This window comes from Rutidosis leptorrhynchoides, chromosome 2 (assembly GCF_046630445.1).
Source record: "Rutidosis leptorrhynchoides isolate AG116_Rl617_1_P2 chromosome 2, CSIRO_AGI_Rlap_v1, whole genome shotgun sequence".
In the NCBI taxonomy this organism is placed as follows: domain Eukaryota; kingdom Viridiplantae; phylum Streptophyta; class Magnoliopsida; order Asterales; family Asteraceae; genus Rutidosis; species Rutidosis leptorrhynchoides.
Window position 1 is genome coordinate 125,216,959 of NC_092334.1, and position 14,362 is coordinate 125,231,320.

Here is a 14,362-nt window from a genome sequence, read left to right on the forward strand (position 1 = left end):
GATGGGGGATATCACATTGGGAAACCCATAAGTTACGATGTGTTTACTTTGACGCATATATTGCGGGGAACCCAAATGCTATTTTACGCAACGGGTTAAGAAATTATTTTGACTCAATGTATCCGAATTTAGGACTTCATGATTTAGAAAAAGCGGCTAACATGCAACATAAATAAGAATGCTATTCTTACGGGTTAGTAATGTTCGTTTCTCACCAAAGTGAGAAAAAGAACATCGGGCTACAACTATTAAACAAAACGTTCCCACAAGTGACGGAGTCGGTAATTGGGGTAAGAAATGAGGTTTTTAGGTTATTACGAGACTGTTGGTCATTACGTAACCCTCATCCCTTTGACGACGTTACAACACGCTGTCTTATCAACGGCCATAATGGTTATGTTCCACAAGACCAAGGATGGGAAGTAGTCCTAGTAAAACCAGAATGCATGACTTATTTCTGGACGTATGAATTACGTGTCTTTATTGCCTTTGCTGAACGACTTGTGTACTAGCTAGAATTATCTTCACAACTATCTTGTATCAAAGTTATTGTGTGCTATATTTCATTCTTTATGTAAAATAAGCGGTATTGTAAGTTTGTAAAATATTGTATAAAAGTTTGAACGCGAAATATTATTATAATCAGTTTTTCATATAGAATTGTAGTAGTTGAATTGTATATTAGCTACTAAGTATGAACTTAACGGGTAGGTACTACCCGAATTTAAACTTATAAAACGCTAATATGAAGAAAAAGCTTTTATAAATGAGTTCATATTATGCTATGAAATACTATTAACTACTCTTAATATTCTGTATGATTAACTTGTTCCATTTAACTATTTTGAAGGAAATGGCACCGACTACTCGACACACCGTGAATATGAATGAAGAGGAATTCCGTACTTTTCTAGCTTCAAACATAGCCACAGTACAGGCTGCGCTACATACCAACAATAATCTTGGATCTAGCAGTACAGGAAATCGTGTAGGATGCACCTACAAAGAATTCACTGCCTGCAAACCTTTAGAATTTGATGGAACCGAAGGACCGATCGGATTGAAACGGTGGACCGAGAAGGTCGAATCGGTGTTTGCCATAAGTAAGTGTACTGAAGAGGACAAAGTGAAGTACGCTACGCATACCTTCACAGGTTCTGCGTTAACATGGTGGAATACCTATCTAGAGCAAGTGGGACAAGATGATGCTTACGCACTACCGTGGTCAGCATTCAAGCACTTGATGAACGAAATGTACCGTCCCAGAACCGAGGTCAATAAGCTCAAGACAGAACTTAGAGGGTTACGAACCCAAGGATTTGATATTACCACGTACGAAAGACGATTCACAGAATTGTGCTTATTATGTCCGGGAGCGTTCGAAGATGAGGAAGAGAAGATCGACGCGTTTGTGAAAGGATTACCAGAAAGAATCCAAGAAGATATAAGTTCACACGAGCCCGCCTCCATACAACAGGCATGTAGAATGGCTCATAAACTAGTGAACCAGATTGAGGAAAGAATTAAATAACAGACGGCTAAAGAGGCCAATGTGAAGCAAGTCAAAAGAAAGTGGGAGGAAAACGGTGATAAGAATCACCAATACAACAACAACAGCAATTACAATAATAATCGCAACAATTATCCCAACAATCGCAACATCAATCGCAACTACAACAAACGGCCCAACAACAACAACAACAATAACAACAACAATAACAACAACAACAACAGCAACTACAACAATCATCCCAACAACAATAACAACCGCAACAACAACAACAATTAGAAGCAGCTATGCCAAAGGTGTGAAAAGTATCACTCGGGGTTCTGCACCAAATTTTGCAACAAGTGTAAAAGAAATGGTCATAGCGCGGCGAAGTGTGAGGTCTACGGACCAGGGGTTAACAGAACGAAAGGAACAAATGGTGTCGGAACGAGTAATGGCAGAGCAAGTAGTGTCGGAGCAAGTTATGCCAATGTAGTTTGTTATAAATGTGGAAAACCGGGCCACATTATTAGAAATTGCCCGAACCAAGAGAACACGAATGGACAAGGCCGCGGAAGAGTTTTCAATATTAATGCTGCAGAGGCACAGGAAGACCCGGAGCTTGTTACGGGTACGTTTCTTATTGACAATAAATCTGCTTACGTTTTATTTGATTCGGGTGCGGATAGAAGCTATATGAGTAGAGATTTTGTGCTAAATTAAGTTGTCCATTGACGCCGTTGGATAGTAAATTTTTACTTGAATTAGCAAACGGTAAATTAATTTCAGCAGATAATATATGCTGGAATCGAGAAATTAAACTGGGTAGCGAAATATTTAAGATTGATTTGATACCAGTAGAGTTATGGAGTTTTGATGTAATAGTTGGCATGGACTGGCTGAAGAAGGTGAAACCAGAGATTGTATATTATAAAAATGCAATTCGCATTGTACGAGAAGAAGGAGAACCCTTAATGGTGTACGGAGAAAAGGGCGACATGAAGCTACATCTTATTAGTAATTTGAAGGCACAAAAACTAATAAGAAAAGGTTGCTATGATGTTCTAGCACACGTCGAGAAAGTACAAACTGAAGAAAAGAGCATAAATGATGTTCCCGTCGCAAAAGAATTTCCCGATGTATTTTCGAAAGAATTACCGGGACTACCTCCACATCGATCTGTTGAATTTCAAATAGATCTTGTACCAGGAGCTGCACCAATAGATCGTGCTCCTTATAGACTCGCACCCAGCGAGATGAAAGAACTGCAAAGCCAACTGCAAGAACTATTAGAACGTGGTTTCATTCGACCAAGCACATCACCATGGGGAGCTCCTGTTTTGTTTGTCAAGAAGAAGGATGGTACATTTAGGTTGTGTATTGACTACAGAGAGTTGAACAAACTTACCATCAAAAACCGTTATCCACTGCCGAGAATTGACGACTTATTTGATCAACTACAATTCTCGTCGGTTTATTCGAAGATCGATTTACATTCTGGATATCATCAAATGCGAGTAAAGGAGGATGATATTCCAAAAACTGCTTTTAGGATGCGTTATGGTCATTACGAGTTTATGGTTATGCCGTTTAGATTGACTAACGCACCAGCTGTGTTCATGGACCTTATGAACCGAGTGTGAGGGCCATATCTTGAGAAGTTTGTCATTTTTTTCATCGATGACATACTTATTTACTCAAAGAATGATCAAGAGCACGAAGAACATTTGAGAAAAGTGCTAGAAGTATTGAGGAAAGAAAAACTGTACGCTAAGTTTTCAAAGTGTGCATTTTGATTGGAAGAAGTTCAATTCCTCGGTCACATAGTGAACAAAGAAGGTATCCAGGTGGACCCGGCAAAGATCGAAACCATTGAAAAATGGGAAACCCCAAAAACTCCGAAGCATATACGTCAATTTTTAGGATTGGCTGGTTACTACAGAAGATTCATCCAAGATTTCTCCAAAATAGCAAAACCCTTGACTGCATTAACGCATAAAGGGAAGAAATTTGAATGGAAGGATGAACAAGAGAAGGCGTTTCAATTATTGAAGAAAAAGCTAACTACGGCACCTATATTGTCATTGCCTGAAGGGAATGATGATTTTGTGATTTATTGTGAGGCATCAAAGCAAGGTCTCGGTTGTGTATTAATCCAACGGACGAAGGTGATTGCTTATGCGTCTAGACAATTGAAGATTCATGAGCAAAATTATACGAACGCATGATTTGGAATTAGGCGCGGTTGTTTTTGCATTAAAGACTTGGAGGCACTACTTATATGGGGTCAAAAGTATTATATATACCGACCACAAAAGTCTTCAACACATATTTAATCAGAAACAACCGAATATGAGGCAGCGTAGGTGGATTGAATTATTGAATGATTATGACTTTGAGATTCGTTACCACCCCGGGAAGGCAAATGTGGTAGCCGACGCCTTGATCAGGAAGGACAGAGAACCCATTCGAGTAAAATCTATGAATATAATGATTCACAATAACCTTACTACTCAAATAAAGGAGGCGCAACAAGGAGTTTTAAAAGAGGAAAATTTAAAGGATGAAATAACCAAAGGATCGGAGAAGCATCTTAATATTCGGGAAGACGGAACCCGGTATAGGGCTGAAAGGATTTGGGTACTAAAATTTGGAGATATGAGAGAAATGGTACTTAGAGAAGCTCATAAAACCAGATACTCAATACATCCTGGAACGGGGAAGATGTACAAGGATCTTAAGAAACATTTTTTGTGGCCTGGTATGAAAGTCGATATTGCTAAATATGTAGGAGAATGTTTGACGTGTTCTAAGGTCAAAGCTGAACATCAGAAACCATCAGGTCTACTACAACAACCTGAAATCCCGGAATGGAAATGGGAAAACATTGCCATGGATTTCATTACTAAATTACCAAGGACTGCAAGTGGTTATGATACTATTTGGGTAATAGTTGATCGTCTCACCAAGTCAGCACACTTCCTGCCAATAAGAGAAGATGACAAGATGGAGAAGTTAGCACGACTGTATTTGAAGGAAGTCATCTCCTGACATGGAATACTAATCTCTATTATCTCTGATAGGGATGGCAGATTTATTTCAAGATTCTGGCAGACATTACAGCAAGCATTAGGAACTCGTCTAGACATGAGTACTATCTATCATCCACAAACTGATGGGTAGAGCGAAAGGACGATACAAACGCTTGAAGACATGCTACGAGCATGTGTTATTGATTTCAGAAACAGTTGGGATCGACATCTACCATTAGCAGAATTTTCCTACAACAACAGCTACCATTCAAGCATTGAGACGACGCAGTTTGAAGCACTTTATGGTAGAAAGTGCAGGTCTCCGATTTGTTGGAGTGAAGTGGGGGATAGACAGATTACGGGTCCGGAGATAATACAAGAAACTACGGAGAAGATCATCCAAATTCAACAACGGTTGAAACCCGCCCAAAGTCGACAAAAGAGCTACGCTGACATTAAAAGAAAAGATATAGAATTTGAAATTGGAGAGATGGTCATGCTTAAAGTTGCACCTTGGAAAGGCGTTGTTCGATTTGGTAAACGAGGGAAATTAAATCCAAGGTATATTGGACCATTCAAGATTATTGATCGTGTCGGACCAGTAGCTTACCGACTTGAGTTACCTCAACAACTCGCGGCTGTACATAACACTTTCCATGTCTCGAATTTGAAGAAATGTTTTGCTAAAGAAGATCTCACTATTCCGTTAGATGAAATCCAAATCAACGAAAAACTTCAATTTATCGAAGAACCCGTCGAAATAATGGAAAGTGAGGTTAAAAGACTTAAGCAAAACAAGATACCAATTGTTAAGGTTCAATGGAATGCTCGTAGAGGACCCGAGTTCACCTGGGAACGAGAAGATCAGATAAAGAAGAAATACCCGCACTTATTTCCAGAAGATACGTCAACACCTCCAACTGCTTAAAATTTCGGGACGAAATTTATTTAACGGGTAGGTACTGTAGTGACCCGAACTTTTCCATGTTTATATATATATTAAATTAAATTTTTATTTACATGATTAAGTGTTTCTAACATGTTAAGCAATCAAACTTGTTAAGACTTGATTAATTGAAATAGGTTTCATATAGACAATTGACCACCCAAGTTGACCGGTGATTCACGAACGTTAAAACTTGTAAAAACTATATGATGACATATATATGGTTATATATATAGTTAACATTATATTATGATAAGTAATAATATCATTAAGTATATTAATAATGAACTACATATGTAAAAACAAGACTACTAACTTAATGATTTTGAAACGAGACATATATGTAACGATTATCGTTGTAACGACATTTAATGTATATATATCATATTAAGAGATATTCGAACATCATAATATCATGATAATATAATAATTTAAAATCTCATTTGATATTATAAACATTGGGTTAACAACATTTAACAAGATCGTTAACCTAAAGGTTACAAAACAACATTTACATGTAACGACTAACGATGACTTAACGACTCAGTTAAAATGTATATACATGTAGTGTTTTAATATGTATTCATACACTTTTGAAAGACTTCAAGACACTTATCAAAATACTTCTACTTAACAAAAATTCTTACAATTACATCCTCGTTCAGTTTCATCAACAATTCTACTCGTATGCACCTGTATTCGTACTCGTACAATACACAACTTTTAGATGTATGTACTATTGGTATATACACTCCAATGATTAGCTCTTAGCAGCCCATGTGAGTCACCTAACACATGTGGGAACCATCATTTGGCAACTAGCATGAAATATCTCATAAAATTACAAAAATATGAGTAATCATTCATGACTTATTTACATGAAAACAAAATTACATATCCTTTATATCTAATCCATACACCAACGACCAAAACCACCTACAAACACTTTCATTCTTCAATTTTCTTCATCTAATTGATCTCTCTCAAGTTCTATCTTCAAGTTCTAAGTGTTCTTCATAAATTCCAAAAGTTCTAGTTTCATAAAATCAAGAATACTTCCAAGATTGCAAGTTTACTTCCAAGTTTTCTAAATCCATTCCAAGTAATCATCCAAGATCAAGAAACCTTTGTTACTTACAGTAGGTTATCTTTCTAATACAAGGTAATAATCATATTCAAACTTTAATTGAATTTCTATAACTATAACAATCTTATTTCGAGTGGAAATCTTACTTGAAATTGTTTTCGTGTCATGATTCTGCTTCAAGAACTTTCAAGCCATTCAAGGATCCTTTGAAGCTAGATCCATTTTTCTCATTTCCAGTAGGTTTATCCAAGGAACTTGAGGTAGTAATGATGTTCATAACATCATTCGATTCATACATAAAAAGCTGTCTTATTTAACGTTATAAACTTGTAATCACTAGAACATAGTTTAGTTAATTCTAAACTTGTTCGCAAATAAAGTTAATCCTTCTAACTAGACTTTTAAAATCAACTAAACACATTTTCTATATCTATATGATATGCTAACTTAATGATTTAAAACCCGGAAACACGATAAACACCATAAAACTGGATATACGCCGTCGTAGTAAAACCGGGGGCTGTTTTGGTTGGGATAATTAAAAGCTAAGAAGAACTTTGATTTAAAAGCTATACTTCTGGAAAAATTATTTTTCTTATGAACATGAAACTATATCCAAAAATCATGGTTAAACTCAAAGTGAAAGTATGTTTTTCAAAATGGTCATCAAGATGTCGTTCTTTCGACGGAAATGACTACCTCTTTCAAAAATGACTTGTAACTTGTATTTCCAAATATAAACTTATACTTTTTTTGTTTAGATACATAAATTTAAGTTCAATACGAAACCGTGGCCACTGGAATCACTCAAAACGGATTAGAAACGAAGAAATGGCGAGTAAAACAAGATTGATAAAAACTACTCATTTTACCTACGTGAAAGTTAGTAATAAATCTATTCCAACCATAACCTAATCAACTTATATTGTATATTATGTAATCTTGAGATACCTTAGATACGTATACAATGTTTCGACCTATCATGTCGACCCATCTATATATATATTGAGGAACAACCATAGACACTCTATATGTGAATGTTGGAGTTAGCTATACAGGGTTGAGGTTGATTCCAAAATATATATATAGTTTGAGTTGTGATCAATACTGAGATACGTATACACTGGGTCGTGGATTGATTCAAGATAATATTTATCGATTTATTTCTGTACATCTAACTGTGGACAACTAGTTGTAGGTTACTAACGAGGACAGCTGACTTAATAAACTTAAAACATCAAAATATATTAAAAGTGTTGTAAATATATTTTGAACATACTTTGATATATATGTATATATTGTTATAGGTTCGTGAATCAACCAGTGGCCAAGTCTTACTTCCCGACGAAGTAAAAATCTGTGAAAGTGAGTTATAGTCCCACTTTTAAAATCTAATATTTTTGGGATGAGAATACATGCAGGTTTTATAAATGATTTACAAAATAGACACAAGTACGTGAAACTACATTCTATGGTTGAATTATCGAAATCGAATATGCCCCTTTTTATTAAGTCTGGTAATCTAAGAATTAGGGAACAGACACCCTAATTGACGCGAATCTTAAAGATAGATCTATTGGGCCTAACAAACCCCATCCAAAGTACCGGATGCTTTAGTACTTCGAAATTTATATCATATCCGAAGGGTGTCCCAGAATGATGGGGATATTCTTATATATGCATCTTGTTAATGTCGGTTACCAGGTGTTCACCATATGAATGATTTTTTATCTCTATGTATGGGATGTGTATTGAAATATGAAATCTTGTGGTCTATTATTATGATTTGATAATATATAGGTTAAACCTATAACTCACCAACATTTTTGTTGACGTTTTAAGCATGTTTATTCTCAGGTGATTATTAAGAGCTTCCGCTGTCGCATACTTAAATAAGGACGAGATTTGGAGTCCATGCTTGTATGATATTGTGTAAAAACTGCATTCAAGAAACTTATTTCGTTGTAACATATTTGTATTGTAAACCATTATGTAATGGTCGCGTGTAAACAGGATATTTTAGATTATCATTATTTGATAATCTACGTAAAGCTTTTTAAACCTTTATTGATGAAATAAAGGTTATGGTTTGTTTTAAAATGAATGCAGTCTTTGAAAAATGTCTCATATAGAGGTCAAAACCTCGCAACGAAATCAATTAATATGGAACGTTTTTAATCAATAAGAACGGGACATTTCAGTTGTGGCACCAACTCCACCAAATACTACCACCCCTATTCCCACTATTCCTATTAGTTCTATCCCGGCATTCAGTTCTTCGACCCCTCAGCCAAAACGTAGGGAGACAGCCAGGATAAGCGTTAAGCGATTTTTTTGAACACAAACGTTTCGGGTTAAATGATGCGCTGTTGTTTTAAACCATGGGATCATATAACGTTTTGTATAATATTACTAGTGTGGTTTGCTTAATGTTTGATGTAAGATAAGTATATGTAAAATAGTGAAGTGTGAAATGCAATAATTTTCCATGGTGGAGTATTATTTGAATGGTAGTAATTAATTTCCGTACTAAGCTATTAAGTATGAACTTTAACGGGTAGGTACTACCCTAGATATAATTATAAAACGCTAATAAGAAGAAAAGGCTTTTATAATAATAACTGGTTCATATTATTAATAAGCTACGATGTACTGTAAATACACACTACATCTATAATATTCTATGTGAATAATTATTTTTTTCATTCTTATTGAAGAAAATGGTGCGATTGAACCGAATGACAGAATAACAAATCGAGGAACTCATCAATGAACGAGTGAACGATAGAATGTTATAGGTCGACGATACAAATATTGGAAGACCCGCCCTCAAGATTTACTAAATGGAGCCTTTGTGGTTGATCACATGTAATCTTGAGTAAAGGCGAATATCATTGTATCCTCTGACCTGAGACACATATTGGGTTCGGATATTCACTAAGTATTATGCCTTGATTCTTTCCTTCACTATTCTGAAATATGGTAGTTCATAAGGAAGAGCTCAGGTGTAATAAAAAGTATATATCTAGGACGTATGTAGTCAAGATGGAATTCGTCCCTCTTATTCGTTGAGAGTCAGATGTCTAAGGCCTGATAAAGTTAAATCTAGAAGAGAGTGATCACTCTGTATCTCTTGGATTTAACATGACATCTAGGACGAAAGGATATTATGAAAGATTCACCTATTCATATTCGAGATGGGAACTCGAAAGGGATGATGTTATTGAATGGCACAAAATCATAACATATTGGGGGTGATGGACGGTCGTTAGGTGGTATCCATCACTTGCATTAATTTCTTACATTTCTCGTACAAGTGGGAGATTGAAGGTTTTTCGTATGCTCGAGAGACATATTAAATTAACGTGGCTAATATGTTTTGATCCAAGTCGAGTCATACCCAATAACAAACTTACCGACACCTTATTCGTATTTGATCTTAGCGATTGGATCGTTGATTAAATTACGCGACACTTGGATTTTAAGAAAAATGGTTTTCTAAAATAATATCGCTTGATGTGTATATAAATTATGGAATAATTTATATAATATGGATTTAATTATTTATAGGTTAAATAATTAATTTAGTTATGTTACATTTTATAAAATTGGTTTTTTATAAATAATGTGTACATAACAATTAATATGCAAGTTTATAAAATGTAAAATAAAAACTAGTTTTATAAAAATCTAGTTTTATAAAACTATTTTATAAAAGAAATGGAAGTGGCATTGGAGTCCTTGCAAGCATGCCATTTGACTAGCCATTTGTATGGTTACTTCTATTTTTGAGGTGCATATTAACCAAGGGTTGTGGGAGACCAAAACACATGCAAATACACATCAAAACAAAGCAAAAAAAAAAAAAAAAACTGCACAAAAGCTCTCTTGAGCTGATTCTGGCCGTGGCCTTTTGGAGCAAGAAAGGGTTCTTAAATTTTTTTTTGCAAGCTAAATACAAGTGTTCATAAATCCTAACCAAAGCTAGGGTGTTGTTGCATAAGTTTGGGGTATAACAACTTGAGGATTCATTCTTTTGGAGCTCCATTCATCATCATCATCTTCATCACTTATCAACAAGCTTGTAGTAGGTATAAACTCTTTTCTTGCTTGTAGTTTGTGAGTATATTTCATAACTTGATCCTAATTGGGATTTAACTTTAAATGGTTAAATATTAACAAGTTTCAAAATAGTAATTTACATGCTTCCGATATCTTAATTCTTAAATGATTTTAAGTATATTAGAAACTTGTTAAATCCCAACATTATTTTCATAATAATAATAATAACACTTATAATGATAGTATTAGTAAAACCGACAATAATACTAATATAGTTGTAGCAATAATAATTTTTAATAGTAACAATGCTAATAATGTTAATACTAATGTTATTAATGATAATAATTATAATACTTATACATGTGATAATAATAATAATCTTTATAGCATTAATAATAACAATAATAATAACACTAACAATCATGAAAATAATAATAATGATGATAATAATGATGATAATAATGATAATAATAATAATAATAATAATAATAATAATAATAATAATAATAATAATAATAATAATAATAATAATAATAATAATAATAATAATAATAATAATAATAATAATAATAATAATAATAATAATAAAAGTAATTGTGTATAGCCTTAAAGCTTTGTCTAAAAAGAATGCTCCAGACGGGACTCGAACCCGTGACCTCCCGCTTATCAACATAACACTCAAACCATCCAGTCCATTCTGTTTTTTTTCTCTTTTAAATCTATAACCGAATCTACTTAACCCATTATCTTTTCCTATCTTTTTTATTTTTCGCAACATCGACCCAACTAGTAATAAGTTTATACGGTCCAATTAGTATTTAAATAGGTCAATCACCAAAATACCCATTTTTTTGGCCTTTTCTGAGCTGGAACCCCCTTTTTTTTTTTAAGAATTTGCCCGCGCAAGGCGCAAGTATCTTTAGACCTTGCGACCTTGCGGCTTGCGCCTTTGGGTGTAAACGCAAGGCGCAAGGATAAGGACTTGCGTCCTTGCGTCCTTGCGCCTTGCGTCTTATCAGAATGGATTTTTCCTGATTTCTGGATAAGATTTTTTTGGATTCTTTGTACCTTTACGGATAAGATTATGTACCTGTCTATTTAATGAGGCTAGAACTCCAGATTAATCATTTTATTTCACTTCATTTTCAAAAAGATCAAGTCATTAGAGCATCGTTAAGGTACCAACTTTTATCTATTTTTTCACTAATTTGTGTCTTAATGAGCTGTAGTAATGATGAAGCATTTGTTGTTCATGTATGTTGTGGGGGTAATTAGTTAAATAAATAAGGACGCATAAAAAGGCCAAAAAACTTTTAATTGTTCGTCGATATGCCTCGAGAATCCAAATCTACAAAATTAGTTAAATAAATAAGGACGCATAAAAAAATAATATACGATTCAAATGTTGAGGTATTAACCAAATCTACCAAACTTGTTTATTTTTACCTTAAATGACCACATAAAACCGACCAAAGTATAACCCTTTCCCACCTCTAACTGACTTTCCCGAGCTTGAAATCCATCTTTAACTACGGGGTAAGTGGCATCCCAAATACGATTACCCCACGGGTAGTCATTCAATTTAGCAAAGTCTTCGACTAGCCATAGGTATTTTTTGCTCACCACATGAATCCCTTGCTTACCCATAAACGCTCTCTCCACAATCAAAATAATGGCTAGTCGCACGACATCATCATCACTAACCACAAAATCAGCACCATCATATAAAAGCTTTTGGATATCGGTAATTGTAATGTTTGAATTATCTTTACGATTTGGGAAACAACGTCGTCTAATCGGTGGTGTTTCTACATCATAACTTCTGGGAATGTAATGTGCCATGTCCGTGCGACGACTAAACTTAAACCCCGTGATGAGACAAAATTCCCGCCTACTAAATCTAATTTTGAAATTCGGACGGAAACTAAACCATATTTCCTCATCATCAGCAGGGTACTTTTCATCTATTCCTATCGGTCGCTCACTCTTTCTTTGGAGCATTGCATGTACAAGGCCCGGATCATTGCCGGTGTAAGAAAGATCTAGCCAAGGACCAAAACAAGTTCCCCTAAAAATTTTTTGTTGATTCTCAGTCATTGATGCCTTTAGTTGAGGTATAACATTCAGCATATTCTTCATCGTCAACTTCGCCTCAACATATCCCTGAAACAGACAGTTTTTCAGAAAAAAAATACAGGTGCAAGGACGCAAGTCGCACCTTGCGTCTCGTTTATCACACAGGCGCAAGGACGCAAGACGTTCCTTGCGCCAGCTACTACGGACAAACGCAAGGACGCAAGACTTTCCTTGCACCTATACCAGATTCTAGTTTTAAGCCCTAAAACAATCGTGTTCCAGTTTTTATAAAATGTTAGCTTCCAAATACTGTAACTTTAACAAATCTAGCAACACTATAAGTGAGTTTTGCATCACCAAGCTCGTTGAAGCATTTCATCGAACACTTGGTGTGCAACAAAAATTATATATCATTTTCGACATAGAAATGGAGTAATCAAACGGAGATAGTTGAAAGGAAACACTTACCTGTTCTTGTGACATCTTGATCACGTTTTTTGTCGGTTTTTTTTTCTCTTCCTTTTTCTCAATCGTGGTGGTGATGGTGATGCTAATGGAGGCGGTGATGGTAATGGTGGTGAGATGTACTGATGGCGGTGGTGCTGGCGATGGTGGTGGTGGTGGTGATGTGGTGAGTCTCAGAAGAAAGGTCGCAAGGGTAGACGGGTCGCAAGGGGGTCGCAAGTGCAAGGTTCTTTGTAATCGCCGTCGGTCGCAAAGTGGTCGCAAGAGCTGAGTGTCGGGGTGTGTGTGTGTATGTGGTGTCTGATTTCTATATTTGACCTAATTTTTTAACACAAGGACGCAAGGACGCAAGGCGCAAGGACGCAAGTCGCAAGGTCGCAAGGTCTCTTGCGCCTTGCGCGGGCATTTTGTCAAGGTTTTTTTTTTTGGGTACCAGCTCAGAAAAGTCCAAAAAATGGGTATTTTGGTGATTGATCCTATTTAAATCTCGACCCATGTTACCAATAACATGGCCCAATGAAGCAAAATCTTAACAGCCCACTAGTAATTACGGTCCAATTAGTATGTTACTGTGTAATCAAAAAAATTGCTGCAGGTCTCAGAATCGAACCAGAGACCTGTTGGTTAATAACGCACGTTCCAACCATCTGTGCCACTCATCATTTCTGTTTTAATACGTACGTCTGTTATATTTAATATGTATGATCCTGTTTATCATATTCCTCATAACATCATCAACAACCTCGTGACTCAATTTCATCGTTCGTATCTCATAATCATCATCATTCAAGTTCATTTTGCAGTAAACAGAAAACGAAAAGGCTGCTGTAGTAGAAATACATGATGTCGAGAAAAGAAAAAATATATATATTAGTGGCGGTTTATGTGGTTCTCAATAGAAACCGTAATAGTAGTTTTACGAGCTTGTTTGGGTTTAGTTATAGCAAACAACAGAACAGGAAGACTGGAAACAGAAAAATGGAGGTGGCTTGGTGATGTTTACGGTGGTATCCAAAAAAAATAGAGAGGGAGAGGGAGAGAGAAGTGGCATTTGATGTGGTGGAGATTGTGGTGGTTGTTGATTCACGAAGAAGAGATTAGAAACAATTAAATGGGTGGTTTATAATGATCATGGGTTATGATAGTGGTGGTGATAAGATAGTGACGGTTTAGGTGGTGGTAACCATTGATGGTCACGAGTGGTG

The 14,362-nt window shown here is 35.5% G+C and overlaps 1 protein-coding gene across 1 annotated transcript in view; it reads right to left on the reverse strand.

Moving 5' to 3' along the window:
• LOC139888241 (uncharacterized) overlaps positions 1 to 13,175 on the reverse strand; it is a 78,364-nt gene extending 65,189 nt beyond the window's left edge. The window contains exons 1-3 of the mRNA XM_071871264.1: positions 13,161 to 13,175; positions 12,063 to 12,779; positions 11,928 to 11,964 (exon numbers count right to left, since the gene is read on the reverse strand). Of these exons, the coding sequence (XP_071727365.1) occupies positions 11,928 to 11,964; positions 12,063 to 12,779; positions 13,161 to 13,175 (769 nt within the window). The remainder of the gene's footprint in view (positions 1 to 11,927; positions 11,965 to 12,062; positions 12,780 to 13,160) is intronic.
• Between the last annotated feature and the right edge of the window lie 1,187 nt (positions 13,176 to 14,362).